We start from the raw sequence: 25156 nt of genomic DNA, 5'->3' as shown, positions 1-25156 counted from the left end.
GCAGTGTGCGGGGCAGGTGTGGTGCAGTGTGTGGTGCAGTGGCGGGTCAGTGTGGGTGCAGGTGGTGCTGTGCCAGTGTGCGTGGGCAGTGTGCGTGTGCCAGTGTGTGGGTGCAGTGTGTGGCGTGCAGTGTGTGGGTCAGACCGGATCACCAAACAAAACAAACAGCCCGGTCTGGTCCATCAGGGCAGAATCATTCCGTTTCCTTCATCTCTGATGACACAGTCTTCTGACCTGAGCGTGACTCCTCTCTGTGTGAGGATCTTTGTGAACAGCTGATAGGGTGATAATTAAGCTCATTTAGAGCCTGCTCCTCCTGAGGACAGCGGAAGCTGGCTGAGCAGCTCTGGTCTGTCCATGTTGTATGTTCCGACTGACATGTTCTCTCAGGTGTTGTCAGCTGTGTTGTCTGGCTGTTGTCAGGTGTTGTCGGCTGTTGTCGGGTGTTGTCGGCTGTTGCCGTGGTGTTGCCGGGTGGTTGTCGGCTGTTGTCGGCTGTTGTCGGCTGTTGTCGGTTGTTGCGGTGGCGTTGTCAGGTGTTGTCGGCTGTGTTGTCGGCTGTTGTCGGTGTGTGTCGGCTGTTGCCGGTGTTGTTTCGGCTGTTTGGCCGGTGTTGTCGGCTGTTGTCGGCTGTTGTCTGGCTGTTGCAGGTGTTGTCGGCTGTTGTGTCGGCTGTTTGTCGGCTGTTGTGGGGGGGGCGGGGGTTTGTGTGGGGGCGGCTGTTGTCGGCTGTTGTCAGGCTGTTGTCGGTGTTGTCGGCTTTGTCGGCTGTGTCAGTGTTGTCGGTGTTGTCAGGGTTGTCAGCTGTTGTCGGCTGTTGTGTGTTGTCGGCTGTTGTCGGTGTTGTCAGCTGTTGTCGGGTGTGTCGGTGTTGTCGCTGTTGTCAGGTGTTGTCGTGTTGTCGGCTGTTGTCGGGCTGTTGTCGGCTGTTGTCAGGTGTGTCAGGTGTGTCAGGTGTGTCAGGTGTTAAACTTCGTCATGTCAGCTTGTTTTAGCCGTTAGCTCACGGTTAGCCTCGGTGTCGTCTCACGTTAAATTCGCTTCGTTTCCCGGTAAACTCCCTCCGTGACGTCCACAGGTGCTTCTTTTCAAAGCCGTGTGTTCTCACCTGGATCAGGTTTCCTTCCTGGTCGTACTGGGCGCCGATCTTCGAGCCAGCTCTCACCTGTGGAACACGGACGTGCGGCCGCCATGTTGAAGTGGTTGTGGACGGTGTGACGGGTCACGTGACCGTAACATGTGACACTCAGAGAGTGACGTCCCACAGCAGAGGCCGTTTTTTAGCGCGCGGCAGCGTCACGAGCATGCGCGCTGCCCGCATGCGCATTTGTATTAAAACAATAAACAAATAAGGTTAAAACTTTATTACACAAAGTTAAATAAATACCACACGTGCCTATATCAGCACTGCAACAACTAATTAATTTATTAGTCACTCTCCTAACCTCATGTGGCTTCTGTGCTCGTCCAGTGGAGAAAACATGATGAAGTATTACAGCAATAATGGCCCTTTAAAGGAGAAAACACATGTCAGTGCAGTTATCAGTAACACTTAAAAGAAGAAAAGAGGGTGACTGTATAATGGTAAAAACATGTTGCAGTGCCTTTCCCGTGGAGAAAACATTAACCAGTGCAAATAATGGGTGCCCAGTGTAGGGAGACCCTTCTAATGGAAGAAACATGATGAAGTGTCTTCTTCTTCTGGAGAAAACGTAAATGGGCAGCTGGAGGACATAAGCTGAGAAAGGTGTAAAGGACCACCGAGTAGTTGTTAGTTTGTTAGTTTTGTTAGGCAGGGAAGCATTCTGGAAACAGAAAGGTTTTTACAAGTTTTTAAAGGTAGAAAGGGATGTTGCGTGTTCTAGTAGCCGTTGGTCATTCCACATTTGGGGACGACCCACCAGAAGGAGTTACTGACTCTCTTACTAACAGTACTCTTGTAAGAAAGGTCAGTAACTCTTAGTAAGAAGGCACTAGAGTTGTAATTGTGTGTCGTGGATCATCAGTGGAGCTGAAGCGGGTCAATCAAGCGTCCACGCTCTTAATCTGCATACCTTAAGCCTTATATAATGGTGAACAGGTGAGTTGTATATAAATTCCCCTCAGTACAGTTGTCATGAAACGGGGAAATTGTACAGAGACCAAAACTGTTTTTGTACCAGGCTGTAAACATGTGTTCTGCTGTGAAGTTGGACATTTGAACATGGGGACTTATGGAGACTGACTCACTTCTGGAGCCAGCCTCAGGTGGGCGGTTAGGGAACTGCTTGCGAAATAACAGTTGTGTTTGTTACACACACAACAACACCACACACACACCACACACACACACACACACACACTCTCTCTCTCACACACACACACACACCACAACACACACACACACACACAACACACACACACACTCTCTCTCTCTCTCTCACACACACACACACACACCCACCACACACTCTCACCACACACACACACACCACACACACACTCTCCTCCACTCACACACACACACACCACACACACACCACACACACACACACACACTAACACCTGGCTGAGCAGCCAATCAGAGGCTGCCGCTCTGTGGAGCTGCGCGCGCAGAAGCACAACAGACCAGCGTCATCAGCGCGCGCCGCACGTGGGAAACGAGCAGAGAAGCAGAGACGATTCTGTCTGCCTCACGCGATTTCCATTTCGCCGCGCTCCCCCGGGCCCTTTTTTTTTCCCCGGTCCCAGCCAGAGGTCATCCCAGTTCGAGCAGAGGTTAGCCGTTCCAACGACGATACCACCCGCTGACCCAAGGCACAATGAAGGAACGCTGCGCGACCAAGTACCATCCCCAAACGTCCCGGTTCATTGGTGTAGCTGACGAGGCTATGGCTAACATACCCATCCCCAAAGGCGGCTATTATTCCCAGTACAGGGGCATTTTCTCCAGGTTTAGCCTGTCTGTGTCGCTTTTCGTTCTTTTTTTTTGTGTTCTGTTGTTGTTGTTTGTTGGTTTTAGTGCCCTGAGTGTTGGTCCCCCGTGACCTTTAGTGTTGGTCCTCTTTTCTGTTGTTTCCCCCCCCCTCCTTTTTTTTTTTTTCCTTCTTTTGCGTTTTGGCTTTGGTGCGGTCTCTTTTTTGTTTCTTTTTTTTTGGGGCGGTCTTTTTTTGTTTTTTGTTCCTTTGGTTGGTCGTTTTTTCTTTTCCTTTTCTGTTGTGTGCCTGACGTGCTTGTTGTGTCGTTGAGTGTGTTTGTTTGTGTGTGTGTGTGTGTGTGTCTGATGGAATCCGATCACAGTCTCAGCCATTAGAGATGAGATGAAGAGCAAGAGAGAGACGCGCACGAGTGTCGTATGTGTCGCAGATACCTGGAGGGCGGGTTTGAGGGTGTGTGTGACCAAGCTACGTGTAGAGTGTGTGTGGAGAAGTGCATTCCGCAGGCCGTTACGCTGTGAGAGTGTGGACGTGATGTACTGCTGATGGTGTCAGTCGGGTCGCATGCTCTGTGCAGACCTCATGTCGTGTTAGATCCCGTTCGAGTCGTCGGCGACGACCCTCGCTAGCTAGCCTCGATGTACGCGCCCGCGAGGCCGAGTTAGCCTGAGCGCTTTGCCACTGCCTCACACCGGTCCATAGCCTAATGTCTGCTTCTGCTGCCGTACTGCACCGACGACTTCACATACAGTTGAACTTTCTAGATCAACTGACCCATCTATGAGCATTAGGGGTAGGACAGGGGCCACAGTGGGTGCTCTCGGAGTCGGCGTACACTCTGACCTCTTTTATCTGCTGTGTGACTATCCGGTATCAATATACCGTTCTATCCTATTCTTATGTGAAAACGGGGTTATTCAACCCACTAGTATGTCAGACTTGGCGACCCGTTGTGATTTAACATGTGCAGCTAGGAATTTAGTTGCACAGAATCAGAAGACGAGACAGTTTCCTACAGCAACAGGAATAAGTGGCATGCGGTGTCGTAACGTGTCTCTTGCTGGTACCTGGAAGATACCTTCTACAGCCATCGTAACTGAACGTAGCAGTGAGAAGCTCGTATGCTGACAGTGTGAGTGGATACTGTGTGACGTAGATGTATTTACACTGTAGTCTTGCTAGTGCTGTTTGTGTCAGTATTTTTTCTGTCTACATCAATCCGACGGTCTGAAGCTCGTGGGTCAGATGTTTCCATCTGAATCTAGATCCGCACTAGAATCAATATTGCGTTGATGACTTGTGAGATACATGCTCTGTTCATCATCCGACGTCCCTCATGTTTATGGCCTCGAGTCGTTATCTAAGCTCATAACTACAGTCTGACGCTCTAGTGCTGATTTAGGTTGTCTTCTATTTTCTTTTTTTGTCCTCGCAATAGATGTGAGAATGTGTGTTAGAGACAGGTAGGTTAAGCCACCCATAGAACACACGAGAATCAACAATAGTAGCTACCTGCCTGATGTATTCGTACAGTGACTAGCCGACATGATAGATCATAAGTCAAGGACCTGGATACCACAGCAATACAATAAACCAGTAACTGAACTTAGTCCTGCCATTAAGTATCTACAGTATTCAGTACATCGACATCCACTAGAGCCAGCTGCGTCCACACCAAACACCACCCGGGCCGGGATCCCGCTTACTCGTGGCCACGTGGCATACAATTCCAGACCGTGGCCGCACACATCGATACTTATGTGATTTCATGTGTCCATTACATTACTACGCACTACGTCTCCCTCCCCATTTTTCCCCCTCCCCCTCAAGTGAGGATCGAATACTGTCATTTCGAAATAACAATATTATAAACGTCCTCTTGTCAAAAATAATACGCACTTTTCCATGCTCTACTTCGACTGGGATTATACTCATATAGCTGGGGACTTACTATCATGTCATCACACTAGATATGAGTAGGCAAACGAAGAGTACCATATTAATTATAAATGACTATATATTACACATACTTATGAGTACTGTAAGTGTCGCGATTTTGGTAGTTATTTTATTTTTGGGTTGATAATTTTAATTGACTCATCGGATTTTTCACGGGCAACAACTATAATGCCTACTACCTGTTTCTCCGCGCAGTTCGCAGTGCCCCCCCCTCTCGCCGCCCCGGTCCGCAGTAAAATGTCAAGCGTTGACCCAGTCCGCAGTTATGAAAAGGTTGGGGACCACTGCCTAGAAGATCCTCCCTGTGATTTGCTCAAAGGGCCGACCAGGACACAAACCCCTTGTACTGTAGTGTCTTCTTTTAAGTCACTTCAGACGCCATTGGGTGTTCTTAATTTTTAACGTGGTTTATTAAACAAAGGTCTTCTCATAAAGTTGTCACGTTAACTCAAAATATAAACAAACAAAATCCTCGATCAAACAAAACAATAAACCAATGTAGGTATATAGCAGTAAACCAACGTATATAATTAAAAACCTTATGCCTGCTGGCGTCTTCCAAATTCTAAATCACAGTTCACAGTTCCAACATCCAAACTTCTGAGTCCAAGTGCCAGTGCCTTCTCCAGACACAGTCTCCTGATTAGACCGCAGGTGCATTGATTCAGCATCCCGCCCACCAGGCGACACTTAGACAAAACCCAGGTTCTACAATTCCAAACATGTACCACATTTGGCCAGCAGGTGTCATAATACAAGAAAAAATGGATGAATGGCTCCTACAACAACCTTTAATAAACTCCTTAAATCGTGGACCGAGCCGGACTTTGATGCTGCTGCTGTGAATCTGACTGTTGGACTTCTTTGGAGATTTCATGGAGCATGTTTTGTTCAGTCGTCAGATTTATCTCCGTGAGCATCAAACTGTAGCTTCGTTTCTCTCGACTCAGCTCAGCATCGATTTAACCCTGGAACACGAACGTCGGGTGATTTTCACCCACACGGTTCTTGTCATGTGATCTTCATTGTGTTGCTGCTGTCTTGAGTTGCATGGGTCCTTCGGTAGCTTCAGGCTGCTCACCGATGTCATTCATGGTTTGTTTGTTTCCCTCCTCACATCCGTTCAGGTGATTTCACCTGACGTTAGTTAGAGAGTGACATATTACAATCTGATGCAGACACCAGACACGGCTCACATGTTCCAGGAGCAGAGATGTATAAAGTACTGCAGTAAAGGAGTGGAGTAGAAGTACAAGTGCTACATCAAAAAACTGACTTGAGTAGAAGTTGAAGTGTTCTTTAATCACCATACTTAAGTAAAAGTACTAAAGTATTCAAAATGTTTTGTACTTAAGTATTGCAAGTAGAAGTATGTAAAAAAAATGCTACTCAAGTACTGAAAGTAAAAGTACAAGTAAAAGTACAAGTACTGTTGTTTGTATTATTTCAAATTTTTATTAAGGCACAACTTCTAATGTTACAGTGTTACAATCACGGGTGCTTGAATTCCTTGAAAATGCTTGAATTTCAATTCAGTGTTTTCAAGGTTGTGAAAATGCTTGAAATTTGTGATGTCTATTTGTCACTGTTATTGCGCTATGGCAGTTACACAATACACCGCTCACAAGCTGACAAATACAAGCCAATTCACAATTAGTTAAAAATCAAAACAGTCAATCTACCACCATATGAAATAATGCTAATTAGACCCATATTATTATGCCATACAGTGGCACCGCTGCGCTTCCCATGACCATCATGGCAAACACAACTAGTAGGCTACCTATTTAAAGGTGCTGGAAAAATGGAAAAACTGGTGCTTGAAGGTGCTTGAATTTGTTCATGAAAAAGGTGTGGGAACCCTGTACAATGTTCATGGTAGAGTTCTGTGATTTCCCATGGTCTGTGAATGCGTCTGAATGAATGCAGAGCGAGGGGGCGGGGCAGCAGGTGAGAGAGCGCCCCTGCGGTGTATGACGTACGGCGCACGAGCGAGGTTGATGTGAGACCGGGACTGTTCAGTTGGTTTTTGCCGTGGTTACGGCCGACAGTCACCGAGTCCTGGAACCAAACTGTTCAGTAATAAATGCAGCTTTGTTGAATAACGCCTCGTCATTCATCACGTGTCCGGCTGGACGCTACAATAGTAACGAGTAACGATTCAGCACATGAAAGATGTATCGGAGTAAAAGTATTAAATTCATCAAAAATATGTAGTGCAGTAAAAGTGGAAGATGTGGAAGAAAAAATACTCCAAAAAAGTACAGATACTGCATTTTAGTACTTAAGTACTTCAGTTCCACTTCGTTACTTTACATCTCTGTGCAGGAATGGCTGGACCAAAGTTCCCACCTCCATTATTTTTTTTGTTAGGGAATTTCTCGTTTCCTGATTTTTCAATAATTTAGCTGCCTTTTTAAAGGGTCCCAATCTGACATACAGTGTTGTACTTTTACATAAGTTGATAAACTGTATTTTATCCGGGATATTATATCGGATAAAATATACCCGACGTTAGTGATGGTGTTACTAATTTTAACGTCAGTGACAGAAAGTTCAGACTGATGTGAAGGTCGTCGGTGCTTCCCGTCAGAAGCAGACTTTGGATGAGGTTTTGTTGTTCGTTTTTCCTCCAGGCGTCTTTAATCAGCGTCTGATCGTCGCTGATCTGAAGGTTAACAGTTTGAGTCCTGCTGAGGTCACAGCTGCACAGGTGGAGGATGCTGTCATACAGTTTGACCTGCAGGTGGCGCTGAATGATTTCCCAACAATCTTAGAGTTGGTCATCAAACCTCCCTCCAGGTATCTGACGATACGTCGGTGTTCATCTCATTCAAGTGCTGCTGTTCGGGTTCATCAGCAGAAACATGAAGCATCTAGTGGAAACAGTTCTGCTGACTTTTCCTGAAGATGAGTCACATGATGAAGAACATTCGTAGAGGAACCTCAAAGCTTGGTTGTGTGAGATAATCGAGATGACGGGAGCAGCTCGAGCAAAACTTTCGGGATTTTATACAGTCCGGCCGTTTTATTTGAATGCTTACCACTTCAGCTCGATGGAACCATCGGAATGATTACTAGATCATTCAAATCGTGACCAATTAAAGTTGAAAGTGTTTGATTGTGCTCAATGTTTTAATGAAAGTATAAATATAATTAAAGTTCCACACGTGTCCTCTCCGTGTTCAGGAGGAGCTGTCGAGGCAGATCTCCAGCCTGATCCACAGCTTCCAGGACGTCGATGGACGTGAGTGCTGCTCGTCTGCCTCCATGTTTTTTAGCAAGCAGGTGATTCATTCTACACTCATGATGATGATGATGATGATGATGTTCATGTTCCCTGCAGAGGTTTTATACCTGGAGAGTTTCCTGCAGACCTTTAAGAGAGAGTGGACGGGCATCGACCGGCTGAGGATGGACAAGTTCTTCCAGGTGAGCTTCCAACTTCACGAGCTGAATTAGGAAGAATGAACCGGATGATAACTCGACAAACTAAACTGTGTATCCCAAAATAAAAATACAATGATTTAAACTTTCTATACATACAAACATCCTGTAACATTTTAAGAAGTCTGAAATCCACTAATCTGAATTTCAGGCCTCTAAATGTCAAATAAAACTTTTGGATGTTTGAGGAAGTGCAGTGTTTGGTTTTCACTTCACTGGACTTGGACTCAGACTCGTTCTGATCTTCAACCCGAGAATAAAAACAAGTCGAAACTCTGTAACGACCTGATTCAGTGATTCATTTGTTCTTTAAATCAGTTAACTGTTCGATTAATCGTGTTTTAATCGATTTTATTATTTTGAGTCATTTTTTAAGCTTAATGTTGAAACGTGATCATCTTCTGTTCTTTCATCACTTTGAGCTTTGGGATCAACGTTTTCTGACTTTATGAACCAAACATCTCGTCAAATGAATCGATCAGCAGATGAATTGATGGTGAAAATGTTCATTAGTTGCAGCCCTAACATCATGCGTGGTCTGCTTTGGGAATGATTTGCTTTCTTCTCTTGAACAGCTGGTTCGCTTCATGTTCAGACAAACCTTTGAGATGCTGAAGAGGAAAAACTGGGAGAGCAGGTAACACATGAAACTCTGTCTTTAACCCTTTGTGTCCACGCTCGTGTCCTGTCATCTTAAAGCCGACGACTGTGTTTTCCTGTGTGTGCTCAGTGTGGTCGGCCGGTTTCTGGAGCTGCTCACGGTCCAACTCCTGCAGAGTGGCAGCGACGCGCCCAGCGGCCTGCAGCTCCACATCCTGGACCTCTACATGACTGAACTGGCAGCTGTTGGTTCAGCAGAGGTACAGCTATACCTTACTCATGTCCCACGGCTTCCTGCTGTGTTTAATGTAACATGAAGTAGTCCATGGCTGCCATGGCAACAGAAGATGGATGGATTACCATTGTTCATGGTCTCCACCTCTAGCTCCACCTTGAGGTCGACAGTTCTGTTTCAGGGTGAAATATCTTGACTTGTTGGATGAATGACGTCTGTGGACGCTTTGACTGTTGTAGTTTGTTTAATCATCTGTCATGAACTAATCAGTGACTCCTCTAATTGTTCGTTATGAGGAAATGCTCCAACGCTCTGGTGATCCATGTGTTTCTCTTCTCGTCGCAGCTCACTGCCGATCAGAACTTGACGTTCATTCAGCCATTCTGCAAAACAGCAGCCAGAACCAAAGAGTAAGTCCATGTTAGTCAGTGACAGAGTTTTTCTGTGGAAGTCTCTACAGCTCCTGGTGAGCTGCCACCACATGCCTGTAATGTAAATCTTCATGTTGCATATGAAACCCACACGATCACCCTGAAGCAGCTTGTTTGATGCATCAGTCCTTCCCGACTCATTCTGTCGTCTTCTTTTGATGTCCAGTCGGACTCTCTTCAGAGCCATTTGCAACAGCATCTTCAGCACCATTATCGACCAGGCGCCCTTCGCTATTGAAGATTTGATGGAGGAGTTGAAAGGAGCCGAGGCTTCAGACTCCGACTCGGGGCAGGCGTCTGAAGAAGAAGAGGACGAGAAAATGACGAGCAAACCAGGCGGCAAGAAGAGAACGAGGAAGCAGATTAACGGTGCGTAAACATGCACAGAACTATCTGGGTTTTTGTTTTTGTTGGACATGAATAATAACAGAACAATAATCACTAACTCGTGCACAAAAATTGTTACTAATTTAAGTCATATTACAAATTCAGTGTGTTGATTTTGCATTTTAAAATGAGGATTACTAATTCATGTTCTCACATTAATAATTTGTGCAAATGAATAAAGAAAGGGCGCCCAAAAATGCAGCGACCTGCACCGGAGAGGTTGAGCCGGATCCAACGTCACGCTGCCACCTTTGCTGTGTTTCTGCTTTGCAGCGTAAATTTCAGCCAGACTCAGATTCAGAAGCTGCTTCATGAAATAAACAAAGAACACGACAGAGTTTAGAGACATTTCAGGCTGACTGTGGATCATCAACTGCAGCGAGATGTCGGGCTGCGTTGGAGTTGGATCCAGTTCGACTTCACCGCGGCAGGTCACTGCGTGCTTGGTGGACAAAACGTAGAACCCCCATTCAAATGCAGATCCTGTCTGAATGCAGCTCCAGTGGCTGCCGACCTCTCTTCATATGTGGTGACGTTCATCATAACAGTGTTTTTAACGAGTTCATTTGTTTTCAGGTAAGAAACCAAAAGAAGAGGACGATGAGGATGAGGATGAGGATGATGACGACCTTCTTCACTTGGAAGACTCTGACACGGAGGCGCCATGTGACGAAGATGTTGGACCGGTCCTACAGGTGAAGCCTTTTCTTTTCTAACCATAGTGCTGCACATTCAAACCTCATTGTAGCTCCATCCATTTTCTTCCACTTACCTGGGGTCGGGTAGATCTAAGATGATGAATTAAGAGCATTCATTGAGATGTGATCACGTAACGTTTCTAAAAACATCAAGCTGACAGGATGTTTACTCTGGACAATAGACGTATAATTTGAACAGACTCAAAATTGCTGCCCGTGTGAAAACTGAATAATTACTGTGATCACAAGTGATGGAGCCAAAACTAAGAACACAAGACACGTTTGTAGACGAATCACGCTCCATGTTCCATCCAAACTTCATCTGAATCGTGTCAGGAAGAGTCCGCTGTAGAGAATAAATATAAAGTTTGAACAAAGGTATAATTGGACCACTGAACCACTGATGTTTGTTTTTGAAAATGTCTTGCAGTAAGCAAACTGTCACTCATCCTCAGCCTGATGTTATATAGTTTGTACTCGTGAAGAACGAGTTCCTCATGGGGTGTCTGTGTGTGTTCTTTGTAGTTTGACTATGCGGCTCTGGCAAACAAGCTGTTTGAGTTAGCCAGTCGGAGCAACACGCCGAGCCAGAACCGACAGAGACTCTACAAGATCATCAAAGTGTGAGTAGAAGCTTTAATACACTGTATAACTAATAAAGGAGCAACACCACTAGAAGCTATAAAACACATTTTATACAATCGGCTTCATGAGGTCGTCACAGACTGTCTAAAACCTGCACGTAGTCTCTGTGACGTCTGGCTTCTTGGATCCAACACATCTCAAACCATCTCTGCAGATGTGTTTGGGGTCATTGTCATGTTGAAAAACGAATGATGGTCCGATTAAGCTCAAACCAAACTGGGTGGTGTGTCACTGCAGAATGTTGTTGTAGGCTTGGATTTTGAATAAATCACCAGCAAAGCACCATCACACCTCCTCCTCCATGCTTCACGGTGGGAACCACACATGCAGATAACATCCATTAAGACATCAAACATCTCAGATTTGACTCATCAGATCAAAGTCCAGATCTCCAGTTCTTCTTCTTCTTCTTGGTCTCCCTCAGTTGTGGTTTCTTTGCAGTAATTCAGACCATGAAGGTGTGATGATTCACACAGTTTGTTGACGTGTGTGTGTGCGCTACTTGAAGCATTCATATGGACTCTAATTTGAGGTTAATTGTTGATTTCTGGGGCTGCTAACCCATTAATTGAAAACCATTCCAGGTGATGACCTCATGAAGCTGAGTGCAACGTCAAGAGAAAACATGGCTATTTAAAGAATCTAAAACATAAAACATATCTGAATTTAACGTTTTTAAAGAGTTTTCATCTGTCCATTTCCATATTGTAGCTCTAACAAGATCAGTGTGGTCTAAAGCATTTACAAAATAAGCATGAGGGGTCTAAGTGTTCAGCAAGCGTCTCCAAAACGAGTTACCGAGTTTCTTTGTATCAACACAGTCTTTGACTAAAATGGCAGATGGAAAACAAAGTCAAATAAATTCAGCTTCAAGGTGCTTTCAAGAGCTTGAAGGAACGACCATGGCTTTGTATTTACTGCTCTGCTGCACACCAGCCAATCAGCATTCACAAAGCACAGCAGTGTGTAAAGCTGTTTAAGGCTGGTCCTGCCCTTCTCTGATGAACCTTTGTTCCAACTAATGCACCCCAAGAAAGATATTGATTTATTTGGACATGGAGTCGACGTTTGGTCGGCCTTTGGTTTTTATCCTGCTTGACGAACGACCTCCACATGAATCCAAACTAACTTTCTTCTTCTCCTCTCACCTTGTTTGTGTTGAACGGCAGACTGCGAGACCTCAGCGAAGGTAGGAGCTGATGTTCACGTCGTCTTTCTTCAAAACTGAATAATTTTCTCTTTATCTTTGAATCTTTGACCCCACGTCTTACACTGTAATCCTGTTGGATTTCCTCTCAGGCGTTTTCCCACAGGATGAGTATCCAGAAGATGTCTCCACCGACGAGGATGACGAAATGTTCGGCAGCAGGAAGAGGATGAAGAAGAGAGGACGTCATATGGAGGTAGATGAGGAGGGAGCTCCCGCAACCAAGAAGAGTAAAGGTATCTCATCTTCATCCAGTACCACGTTTTTGTTCCCATACCACTCATGGTTATGCTAATGAGAAGAGCATGTTTAGGTACACTCAGACCGATGATTGGTCCAGGCTAGTGTAACATTAGTGGTGAAGTTAAGAGGATGTTAACTCAACTGTGATGTTGCATCAGTTCATATCGGACTCAGTTCTGGACATTAACAGGAGTGACGAAGCTCAGATGTCGTCAGAAATATTTTTAGAAATTGTCTCAGTTCTTTGTGCGAGTACAGTAAAGTTGACTCATCTTAATGATGAGAAAAGTTGAATTGAACTGATTTTGTGTTTCTGCTGCTTCAGGGAAGAAAAAAGAGGCATCTACACTCAACCAGCAAGAAAAGGACCCTGCAAAAGATGACGATGAACCAGCCGACCTAACCACAAATAACGAAAAAAAGAAAAAGAGGAAGAAGAAGAAGAAGAAGAAGAATGAAGGGCAGGGTGGAGAGAAAGCAGAGGGGTCTGAACAGGAACAGGTCGTGGATGACGGTTCACAAAAGGACGCTCCGATGCAGAGTTCCATCTCGTCTGTAAAAGTGACCGAAGCAGGGTCAGAAACTGTGATCGTCTCTGAAGTCCGGAAACAACCTTCAGTTAAAGTCACAGAAGAAACGAGCCAACAAGCTCCCGGCACAAATGACGACAATGAGCCGTCTGAGAAGTCGTCCGACGCTGATGTTACCACCTCAGGGAAGAAGAAGAAAAAGAAGAAGAAGAAGAAGTTACAAACAGATGGGATAGTGGCTGAATCACAGGTCGAAGAAGAGTCATCAGAAACAAACATGACACCTGAGGCCGATACCACAACCCCCGCCAAGAAGACAAAGAATAACGGTGTGAGCACCGAAGACGACGGTTCAACTACTGCCAAGAAGAGTAAGAAGAAGAACCTGAAGGCTGTTGAAGCTGATGCAAAACAGACCGACCCTGAAATCACATCAGCCTGTGAGGACGCGACAGCAGATGCCACTGAAATGTCTTTCACAAAGAAGACGAAGAAAAAGACCAAGCAGGAGGACGCAACACTCGAAGCTCCAGATGAAAGCGCTGCAACGCCACTAAAGAAGAAGAAGAGGAAAAACAATAAAGGATCTACAGTGGAAGAGGAAGGAGAGGCGGCGGTGGAGGAAACCCCTCAAGTGGCGGATGCTGAGAAACTGCTGGTTACCATGACAACGCCGGCAAAAAAGAAGAAGGCTCCGGCAGCAGCCCAAGTGGATGAGATCAAAGATCAGACGCAGGTGGAGGTGGTTGGTGGTGAAGACGCAGAGCTCCCACCAGATAATGTTTTGACTTCCTCTGGGAAACTGGCCAAGAAGAAGAAGAGGAAGATCCCTGTGGTGTTTGAGTTTGAGGCCGACGAGGTGGAGGCGGCAGCAGCGTTCAACGGCGTTGCCGAAGAAGAGACTATGGTGAAGAAGACAAAACTTGCCACCGTGAGTATTTGATGAGGTTCAGCAGAGATCAGACTGGATTTAACGCTGACCTCTAAACTCAAATTTTATGTTTTAGGATGCCGGAGAGCCATCCATACCTCTGAGTGCAAAGAAGTCACAAAAGAAGGCGAAGGCTTCCTTCATCAGCTTTAAGAGCAAAGCTGCAGTCCCAACACCGCTCTTCTGCAAAACCAAGGGCGGCCTGAGCATGCCACGGTCCGGCAAGAAGGTAAACCTGTCACCTATCCTCCAGTATCTGGGCCAACACTGCCAACAAGTCAGTCTCACTGATTACTGTACAGAAGCACAACTTTAGAACTTTACTCTAACTGGATCAGATTTTACACACAATATATCTGCTGCTTTTCCCTCTGATGTCCTCCAGCTGCTCAGCTAACGACCCGCAGGTGTCCTTAACGACCCGCAGGTGTCCTCATCGACCCGCAGGTGTCCTTGACGACCCGCAGGTGTCCTTATCGACCCGCAGGTGTCCTTATCGACCCGCAGGTGTCCTCATCGACCCGCAGGCGTCCTTATCGACCCGCAGGTGTCCTTATCGACCCGCAGGTGTCCTTATCGACCCGCAGGTGTCCTTAACGACCCGCAGGTGTCCTTAACGACCCGCAGGTGTCCAACAACAGCTGCCTTTGGCCTCTTGAGACAAACGGGGAATAACGTTACACTACCGAGACTTTTACAGACTTGGACATAGCTGACTGAAAATATAATCTAATGTTGATGAATGAGTTCACTGGTTTTGAGATGCAGCTAATGTAACTCCCTGCTCACATGAGCTTCCATTACTTGATGTAAACATTGATCAGGAGTGTAGCACTAACTGTGGTTAGCTCTGTCAGTCGTGTAGCTAACTGGACTGACTCAGCCCGGGATGCCAGGAGCCAAACCCGGCAAGAAAACCACCTGATAGGCTGCTGTGTTCACTGCTAAAAGGCTAAAAAATGCAACACTGATAACATCATACCATGACAATCTGATCTCAGAGCAGTGGAAAGCCTTTTGGTCTTCACGTTGGAGCTTGAGTCATGATCCTGCACAGATATTCAATCAAATGTACATGACATGACATAAGCTGATCACAAACCGCAGACACAACACGGTTTTTCTCACGCCTGGTGAAGCTGAGACAGGAAGCTGAAGGTGTATCGGGTCATTCCAGTCCTGTGCTGGAAGATCAGACGCTGACGTCAAGTGACAAAAATACAGACGGTGCCACACATAAAGACACATTACACATGTTGCTAACACGCTCTCAGTCTTTTCTGTGACGTCTTTATCATTTCGTGTTGAGCTGAAGACACTGCAAGCCTTTTTCTGTCTTCATTCCTTCACTCATGTTTTTTTTAATATATCAAAGTCAAACGCAGAAACAACACGAGGTACAGGTCATTTTCTGCATAATGTGGACAGAGTTGATTATGCTAATAAGACGAGAGACCTTTAGGAATATTTCCAAGGTACCTCGAGGTAAAAAAGAAGTCCAGTCTCAGGTCCAGATGTCCCACTTCTTAACTGAAAGACTGAATGTGTGAGCATGTTCTGCTGAAATTGATCCACAGCCCTTCCAGCAGGAGCGTGACGCCCATGAAATTTGAGTTATTCTTGAGGGTTCACCAAGATCAGAGGGTCTTGGTCTTCTTCTGGTTCTGTAGGTACTGGTAGAAATCTACTTTATAAGTGATTCAGGTTTTGTAGATATTGGACAGAAGGCCGTGATACCTGGCTTGGCTTGTTGTCTGTATCTGTGGTCCTGCCATGCTGGAAGGAATAATGTTGTCTCTTCACCACCTCTGACCAGTCTCTCACCGCGAAGACAAGCCAGCAGTGCCAAGTTAACATTAAGACAATGCCGAGACTTTGAGGGGTCGAGAGCAAGTCAAGACCAAGACCAGCTAACATGCAGCTAATATTTACCATCTCTCAGTCAGCGCATTGCAGGAAAGTTTGTTTTGTTGGAAGAAGTTTGCAGCTGTGGGCTTGTGGTTAAACCTTGACCTGAACCTTCTTTAGTTTTCTTTGTGTTTACTCAATAACTTCAGACTGCACAACTATTTGAACTCTTTCTCAGCTGCTTTCACGTCATTTCTTGTTAGTCTTGAAATAAAATCCAGAGTCCTCTGTGTCCGAGACCGAGACAAGAACGATGGAGGTGAGGCGTCTCGAGTACTAAAACACTAGAACCCGAGTTCATCATTAATTCAGCCCAGTACTGACCGAGAGCTTGATGTCTGTCTGGCCTCGTATGCAGGTTTCTATCGTCTGAAGAAGTTTTTGAGATATTAAACAGAAGTATGTTCTCTGCTCAGACAGTTTGATTTATTTCTCTTCTCATCTGTGTCGTGCTGCTCTGCTGGAGTTCATTGATTCTCTTTGTTGACTGTCTGAAACTTAAGTTGATATTTTTTTCTCAATACAAAAGTAGAACTGAAGCTGAACGTCATTTTATTAATGTGGCTTCCTCTGGAGAAAAACAAATCCATAAAGAGATCTGTGAACGTTAAGCGTGCGGCCGGCCTGAGACGAAGATTTCCTCACTTTTTTTCCTCTTTATTGTGCACGTCTGCTGCCGTCTGATGGTAATAATGTTGAACTCTCTGTAACCGAGTGTGACGTCTTTTCTTTGTTTCCATTCACAGAAGAGTCAAACTCCCAAATCAGAATCCAAGAAGGTGACCTTCGGGCTCAAGAATAATAAGACTGCTGGTGAGACATGGGGTGGGATTTGATACAGATGATAAATAATGAAGATGTACTGAACCACCAGGGGGAAAGTGCTCTTCGGATGGAAGTGTCAAATAATTCACTGGCCTCTCAGTAGACTGTGCAGCATACAGATGAACGCTTCAGCCTCATGACGAGTTTCACCACGTTCGGCTCATGTCAGGCTTCAGTTTCTAATTCACAAGTGTGCAGAAATAACGGACTAGAAAAATCTAGTCTTACCCTGAGCTTTGTCCACTGTGCAATTTGTAATTAAATAAACTTTGGTTGCCTAAACCTGAACCGTTTTTAAAATATCTACTGTCAATGAAAAGGAGGCAACTTGAGCACGCTCTAAATGTCTAGTTGACCAATCAGATTGCTCAGTCAACTACTTGTGTAATTTTTGGATAAATAATAAAGTCCAGAAGTAATGAACCTAAATATGTCGATCGTTTGGGTCTAACGGTGGTAAAATATGTAAAAAGGAGCCAGACAGTCGAAGTTTGTGGGTGTTTTCTTGACTTAATGCATTATTGTTTCTGCAGGACGATCGGATACGCATTCATTGATCCATTGTTTTCAGGCTGAGGTGGTTCAGATTCAGAACACCTACTAATTGGATCATGTGAGATTTTATTGTCAGCTGCTGTCTTTGAGGTCAAAAATAACCATTGAACTTTCTGGTATTTCAGCTGTTACATGTGGCCCTGTAAGGTTAATAACCCCAGAATGTTTTCCTGTCTCCGTTCAGAGTTTAGAAAGACTGATCGCAGCCTGTTGGTGAGTCCTGACGGCTCGTCACGAGTTCCCTTTGACCCGAAGCAGAAACCCAAGTTTGGGGTCTTGAAGTCTCCGGCCACACCGGTCTCCTCCAAAAAGACCCCCAACGGCACGAGGAAGGCCGGTGCCGGTACGCCTAAACGACGGCCGTCAGCGGCGGACTTCTTCTGATGGCGCTCTGACAGACTGTAGATACAGATGTAACTCTTTAATAGACTGATTGAAAACACGATTTGGAGAGATGTATCAAAGTATTTTTACGTTTACCAGTGTTGCTTTTTGCCTCTTTGAGTGACTCGACATTTTAATAAAGTTGCTCATTCCAGTTTTTCCAATTTTATCCAGTTTTTCAGTTTGTGTGAGATTTCAAGTGACTAAACATCTTCACGAGTCAGAATTCAAGACATTTTACTACAAAGTTTAGACTTTGTACTAAAATGCCTCTAAAGAAAGAAAAAACCTAAAATCCTGAAGTACACCTCTAGAACTTAGACGTCAGGTGTGGTGAATTTAGTGGCATCTAGCTGATTGCAACAGGACTTTATCTAGAGCCAGTGTTTAGTTTGTCTGAGATACTGTAGGAACATGGTAGACCGGTCTCAGTGGCAGCAGGTTTAGCAGAGTGCTATGTAGTCCCTCCAGCAGGTTCTGGGTCTGCCCCAGGGTCTCCTCCCGGTTGGACAGGCCCTGAACACCTCCAAAAGAAGTCGTCCAGGAGGCCCGAACCACCTCAGCTGGCTCCTTTGGCTCCCTCTGGATGTCTGAGCTCCTCACCCTATTTCTAAGGCTGAGCCCGGCCCCCTGCTGGAGGAAGTCCATTTCAGCCACTTCTATCCGCGATCTCACACTCAGAGGTGAGGGAACGTAGATGGACTAGAAGATCGAGAGCTTTGCCTTCCTCTTCTCCACAATGGTCCAGTACAGAGTCCACAGTTGGTCAGGGTATCACCAACGTCTCCAGGCTTCCTTCTCTGGGGATCATGAATATAACATTTCTCAGCAATCCATCCGAGCGTTGTCGAGATATTTCAGTCTGGACTTTATCAGTCCCTGTACTTAACGTTGGCTCTCTGTTTGTGGTCGTAACAAGCACAGATCAGGAGGTATTAAAACGTAATTACTCGTTATATAAGCTCGTTCCCTTGTGGCAACTTCTAACGTTAAAATAACAGCACTTAAATATGAATGAACAGCTCCTGTATGTAGTTTACTTTAGTCCGTCTGGAGCTCCCAGAGTCAAACATTTCTGCATTTCATTATCCTCTAATATCCTCACTGACCTGTGGGACGCTTGTTATGTATAACTTTAAAGAGACTTACATGAATAGAAATGTGTTCTGTGTAGCATTAGATTAGACTGTGGTAAAAAGAATGGAATTTAAAAAACAAAACATGCATGAAGACTGATCTGAAGGTAGTTTTGAAGGCGGTGCCTGGAGTATATCATTTTGATTTCATCATTTACAAAGTGTTTGATCGTGCAGAGAAATATCTGAGTGTGTCTTATAAAACTGGGCCACAGCCTGTTAGTGGAAGTGTATCAGGAGCTGACACGCTCAGCGTCACACATGCCACCAATCAAAGACGTGTTATTAAGTGTGAAGTCAGAAGAAACTGGACTGAGTGTGAGAATCCTCTGGAGCTTCTGCTCAGCCTCGACCCGCTTTTGTCCCCATCACCAAAAACAAGGTGGTGGATTGACTGCTGAGGTTCAAGTTAGAGGACGGTAAGGAGACGCGGAGGGAGGCCAGGTTTTAGACAGTCTATGGGGACGTCAAAGACTACGTCCAGGTTTTAGACAGTCTGCAGGGACGTCACAGAGACTACATCCAGGTTTTAGACAGTCTGCGGGGACGTCAGAGACTACGTCCAGGTTTTAGACAGTCTGTGGGGACGTCAAAGACTACATCCAGGTTTTAGACAGTCTGCGGGGACGTCTCAGAGACTTAGACCCATTACTCACTTAGACACAAACCACTTAAACGCTTTGAAACAGTCATCGTTATGACCTGAAGAAACTTTTTTAAATTAGGGACTGACATACCAGATGTGACACTTCACACGGGTCTCAAAGCCAAGACGAGGCTTTTTTCTGGGGGTGGTTTGCCGAAGAGTCGGCAGGGAAGACTGACCGGGTCATGGTGACTTTTCCAGATGATTTTGAAGATCTTTTCCTGTATAAGTTACCAAAGACACTACCTAGAACCACATCACTGCGGTAAGCTGCTCAAAATCTGATCCCATAATCACCATCAGTAGACAGAGGGACTTACGCGGCTCTATTGCCCAGACGGAGGCTGTTTTCTGGAGGACTGTTCGCTGAAGAGCTGGTGACTTTTTCACATTTATTCAGAGGTTAAACATGAAAGCAGTAGACATTAGTGGTAAACATTAATTCTTCAGGAAATAAATTAGAATTACAGAAATAATTAAGAGAAGACAGATTTGGACTGGACACACCAAGTTGTAAACCAGAAGAAACCTGAAGATCACTCTCTCTCGTTTTCTGTCCTTGTTCATTGGTCAACTTCAGCTCCTTGAAAATGTCCCTTCACCTGGTCAGTCTTGGGTGTACTCAAGTTAGATTAGTGCATGCAACCATTGTGAAATAATGAGAACATGAATTATGAGTCAGAACCGTCATCACCTGGTGCAGAATAATGACTGAGCAGAGACCTTTGTTCATTTCCTCAGAGCACGAACACATTATATTAAATTATAGGAAATTAGGTGGGAAGCAGTCCGATGTAATCTTTCTTGCCTGTAATTTGTCTTTTAGACTCATTTCATGGCTGTTGGCCACCTATGAGTCATTCTCAGTGAGTCCGTCCAGAACAACACCAAAACATCACCAAACTCGGATCAACCAGCATTATATTTCTAAACCAGACAGATATATAGTATATATATATATATAGTAGGTCTAGACCGTAGTCTTTATAATGTTATTTACAGAGACCCAACTAGCAAGAAAAACTCCCTTTAAGAGGCAGAAACCTGGATCATGGTGGACAGCGTTCTGCCCAATGTAAGAGGTGTGGTACCTCCAACAGAAACCTGCCAGGTTCAAACCACCAAGCATCGTGCTGCAAGGCTGAGGCAGACTGAATGAAGCCCGGTCTCAGAAACCAGACACCTGTGACGACAAATATCATTTCAACGGGTGAGTTCTATAAAAATTCCCCCTCAGTACAGTTATGAAGAGGGACTTTACATGTCCCCGCCAGGATAAATTAATAAAGATTAACTTGGTCTTGACTACAACACTGATGATGCCAAAGGTGTTGGGTTCAGGTTGAGTCAGACCAAAGTGGGGAAGTCATTTCTTTGTGGACTTTGTCTAAATGATGCATCTGATGTCCAAACCTCTAAAAAACAGCACAGAGGTAAATAGAAATCTGATGACGGGGATGTTTCCTGTCACAGAATCAATGTGAGCTCCAGCTGGAGTGATATAACATCCGAGTGAATATTAATCAACTTGAGTCTCAGGAACAAGAGTGAAATGTCCTATCAACAGCAACAACAACAGCAGAGGGTCAACGCTGACATCCAGACAGGAGTGCAGGAACAAGGCTCTCCAGGCTCTTCATATAGTCCAACCTTTGTTTCCCATCACGCCGAGTACCTGCGAGAAAACAAGAGGAAAGAATAGGTGTCAAATGAAAGCTTTGTGTTGATAATGCCAGGAAATACAGAAAACCACTGAGACGTCATCTGGGCTGTTTTTACAGTCACTGTCCATTTGTGTGTCGGGCACAGCTACCGGACTGCAAAGTACTCAAACCTTCTTGAGGTAATGACGTGGACGTAAGTGTGTTTTAATCCTTTGCACTTGAAATACTTTAATCAAGACACAGTCAGATTTAATTAGAAGTTGTCGCTCCTGGCTCTGTTTCACTATTCCACATAAAAAAAAGAATCCAGTGCTGAAAAGCAGCAGAGATGGATTATGGAGTCTCGTATTTGTAGACACACGAGTGCTGAGCTTTCAGACGATAGATAAATTGAATTTCCTGCAGCTGCCTCGCAATAAGTCGGCTGGTTGGGAGCTTTTGATGTGAAGCAGCAGCAGGAGAACAGTCTGATATGACAAACATTCATGTTCCTTGTTGTTTTCATGTTTGCATCATGTTCTGTGAATCCAAAACGTCACATCAACGTAGATGTGGAGATCGACAGGTGGAACAAACACCCTCGACATCGAGCTGTGAAATCTGATTTTAACATGATTTTTTACTTCTCCTCCATTTTTACCCGGCTCTCACTGCCCAGGCGGAGGCTGCTTTCTGAGGGTGGTTCACCGAAGAGTCGTCAGTCGTGAAATAGTCACAAAATGAAAATCCGAATTGGACAAAAGCGTCAGACACAAAGGTTAAACATGAAACAGCAGAAACAAATCAGAATTAAAGAAAGAATTAGAGAATCTACGTGTGTAGATCCAATCACACCGATCGTACAGGCCTCAGTAATGTGTGAATGTATTTCTGTCTGTTCTGATCTGTGGTACCACACTGATTATTCTGCAGGGTTTGTGACTCCGACAGAATAATCAGAACCAGAACCAGCGAGTTAGAAATCTGTGCCGTTAGTTCTGATGACGGTGAACGAACCCGGCAGTTTGTACCGCGGTGCCTTTTGGCGACATCGTGATCCAGAGCTGGAGAAGAAAGTCCAGACTTTTAAATCCACAAAGTGTCGCACTGAGCCTCATAAATATACAACACACACACACACACACACACACACACACACACATATATAAAACTGCCACAGGTTCATTCAAATTCAAATTCATTCAAATGTTTGAACCTCTTTCATCTTAACCCTTTAATGTCTGCTCAGATGTTTGGTAGAGCACAGCAGTGTTTTAGTCAAGACCAAGACCAGAGTATCAAGACCAAGACCAGACCAAGACCAGAGTATCAAGACCAAGACCAGACAGTATATAGCCTACTTAACATATAGCTAATATTCACTGTGTGTGTCGAGTGGTATGAGAATAAAGTACTCAGTATTGTACGTCAGATCACAGTATGTAACACAACATAAGCGTACAGTCAGGATTGATCGGATTTACAGCTCACAGTCTTCTGAGCACATTTAGAGTAGGAAACAGTTTCCTGTGTGTGAGAACACTGAGATGTTCCACAGTGATGATGGTTATTACCCTGAGCGCCTTCGCAATTCAGCTGGATTCTAAAAATGCACTCAGATAATAGAGCTGCTCTGTGATTCTCCTCATGTCACAGTGAATGTCTGAACATATTCACACTTTAAATGAGTCTGAGGAGACGTTCTACATGAGAGGTCTTCAAAGGACAGATCTGAACCTGAAGAGACTGAATGAACTATGACTGTTGAGCCTGGACTCTAAAACCTGGACGTAGTCTCTGAGACGTCCCCGCAGACTGTCTAAACCTGGACGTAGTCTCTGAGACGTCCCCGCAGACTGTCTAAACCTGGATGTAGTCTCTGAGACGTCTCCGCAGACTGTCTAAACCTGAATGTAGTCTCTGAGACGTCCCCGCAGACTATCTAAACCTGGATGTAGTCTCTGAGACGTCCCCGCAGACTGTCTAAACCTGGACGTAGTCTCCGTGACGTCCCCGCAGACTGTCTAAACCTGGATGTAGTCTCTGAGACGTCTCCGCAGACTGTCTAAACCTGAATGTAGTCTCTGAGACGTCCCCGCAGACTATCTAAACCTGGATGTAGTCTCTGAGACGTCCCCGCAGACTGTCTAAAACCTGGACGTAGTCTCCGTGACGTCCCCGCAGACTGTCTAAAACCTGGACGTAGTCTCCGTGACGTCCCCGCAGACTGTCTAAAACCTGGACGTAGTCTCCGTGACGTCCCCGCAGACTGTCTAAAACCTGGACGTAGTCTCCGTGACGTCCCCGCAGACTGTCTAAAACCTGGACGTAGTCTCCGTGACGTCCCCGCAGACTGTCTAAAACCTGGACGTAGTCTCCGTGACGTCCCCGCAGACTGTCTAAAACCTGGACGTAGTCTCCGTGACGTCCCCGCAGACTGTCTAAAACCGATTGCTCTAATTACCACTAGTGGGAGGTGCTGCGTCAATCCAACAATCTGCTGTTATCAATCGTAATATTATTTTTCTTTCTGATCTCGGATCCGGCCTTGTGATGGATTCTGTGGTTGCCATGGTCACAGAGCTGAAGGAGATGAACCGTCGTGAACTCATAAACTCCAGATGCGTCAGGAAAGAGCAGCTGTGTTCATGTTGGGAACAAAGGAGGAAGCAGCTGCTCGCCGTCTGAAAGCTGCTCAGTAATCAGACTCTTGATTTAATCAGACACGATGAACAGTTTGCAGCAGTTAACACTTTTCACACTGACTGAAGCAGCACGTGCTCGTCCTCCAACATATAACGTACAAAGAAGCGTGTGAGGAGAGGAGCTGATGGAGTGAGTGGACACGGAGTCGAACAGATCACTCGGACCTCCGTCACCGTGGTCCAGGATCGGAAATAAGTTTGCAGTCTGTCACAGATGACTGCTGCCTGCCTTGAAGACAGCAGAGAGCACATCACATTTTGAAATGATGACGGCTGCAGTGTGTGACATAATCATTTTAAATCATGTGGCATTGAGTCTCGAGGGTCTGTGCGTCTCCTTTAATCGACATCAGTTCACTGATCACTTCCCGACGTTGCTGCAAAATGAGTGACGGTAACTCTGAGGAGCTTCAGATGAAGTCCAGACTTTACATTAAGAAGAGTTTCTGTTCTTGGACTGTAGATGAGCCGGTTCAGGACACAGAGGACTCATCCAGCATCCATCATGGTCTCAGAAGAGCTCTTTACATCCTCACTTCTTCTTCTGACCTTCATGTTCCTTCCTTTATTATTCGTTCTGATGCATCCATCACTCCTGACGGCTGACAGTAAATGCAGACAGAGCACAGCTGATCTTTAATGGTTCAGGAGGTCTCTGAGTCACAGGACGGTGTCGTGCCAGAACTGGAGCCAGGCCATACATCAGTTAGTTAGTCAGCGGAGCATGGACACAATGCAGGAGGAGAGCAAGAGGACTCTGACTGTCTCCTTGGATCAGAATCTCTCTCCTCCTTGTTGCTCTCCTCCCTCCTCCATCCTCCCTCTCTCCTCCCTCTCTCCTCCCTCTCTCCTCTCTCCTCCCTCCCTCCAATCAGTCTGAAAGTTAGACAGCGAATCAGTAGTCAGAACACGTTCTGTCTGGCCTGCCATCTTCCACACACACACACACACACACACAAACGCACAATTAGGCTCACAGTCGCACCAACGCAGGCAAACATACACACAGCATACGCGGCCACTCATGCATACTCGCTGCCAATAAACAAGTAATGGCTCCGAGTCTCTGTAAATGATTAAAGTACACACACTGCTGGTGCCCACAGTGTCATTAGCTCTGTTCTGG

At 45.4% G+C, this 25156-nt stretch overlaps 1 protein-coding gene across 3 annotated transcripts in view; it reads left to right on the top strand.

The window, feature by feature from the left end:
• The window catches only part of rrp1 (ribosomal RNA processing 1), a 23781-nt gene extending 5712 nt beyond the window's left edge, over positions 1-18069 (top strand). The window contains exons 3-17 of one of the 3 annotated variants that reach the window (XM_027291030.1): positions 8064-8121; positions 8221-8306; positions 8897-8958; positions 9052-9181; positions 9502-9566; positions 9754-9956; positions 10551-10669; positions 11198-11295; positions 12487-12506; positions 12617-12760; positions 13093-14228; positions 14305-14457; positions 16883-16949; positions 17495-17574; positions 17701-17840. In XM_027291030.1, the coding sequence (XP_027146831.1) occupies positions 8064-8121; positions 8221-8306; positions 8897-8958; positions 9052-9181; positions 9502-9566; positions 9754-9956; positions 10551-10669; positions 11198-11295; positions 12487-12506; positions 12617-12760; positions 13093-14228; positions 14305-14457; positions 16883-16949; positions 17495-17565 (2412 nt within the window). In that variant the 3' untranslated portion in view covers positions 17566-17574; positions 17701-17840. Of the gene's footprint in view, positions 1-8063; positions 8122-8220; positions 8307-8896; positions 8959-9051; positions 9182-9501; positions 9567-9753; positions 9957-10550; positions 10670-11197; positions 11296-12486; positions 12507-12616; positions 12761-13090; positions 14229-14304; positions 14458-16882; positions 16950-17494; positions 17575-17700 lie in introns of all 3 variants that reach the window. The other 2 variants (XM_027291029.1, XM_027291028.1) reach the window with 2 other exon arrangements.
• Positions 18070-25156: the final 7087 nt, after the last annotated feature.

Source organism: Larimichthys crocea, chromosome XVIII, assembly GCF_000972845.2.
Source record: "Larimichthys crocea isolate SSNF chromosome XVIII, L_crocea_2.0, whole genome shotgun sequence".
NCBI lineage: Eukaryota > Metazoa > Chordata > Actinopteri > Sciaenidae > Larimichthys > Larimichthys crocea.
This window is presented reverse-complemented; position numbering and strand designations above follow the sequence as displayed.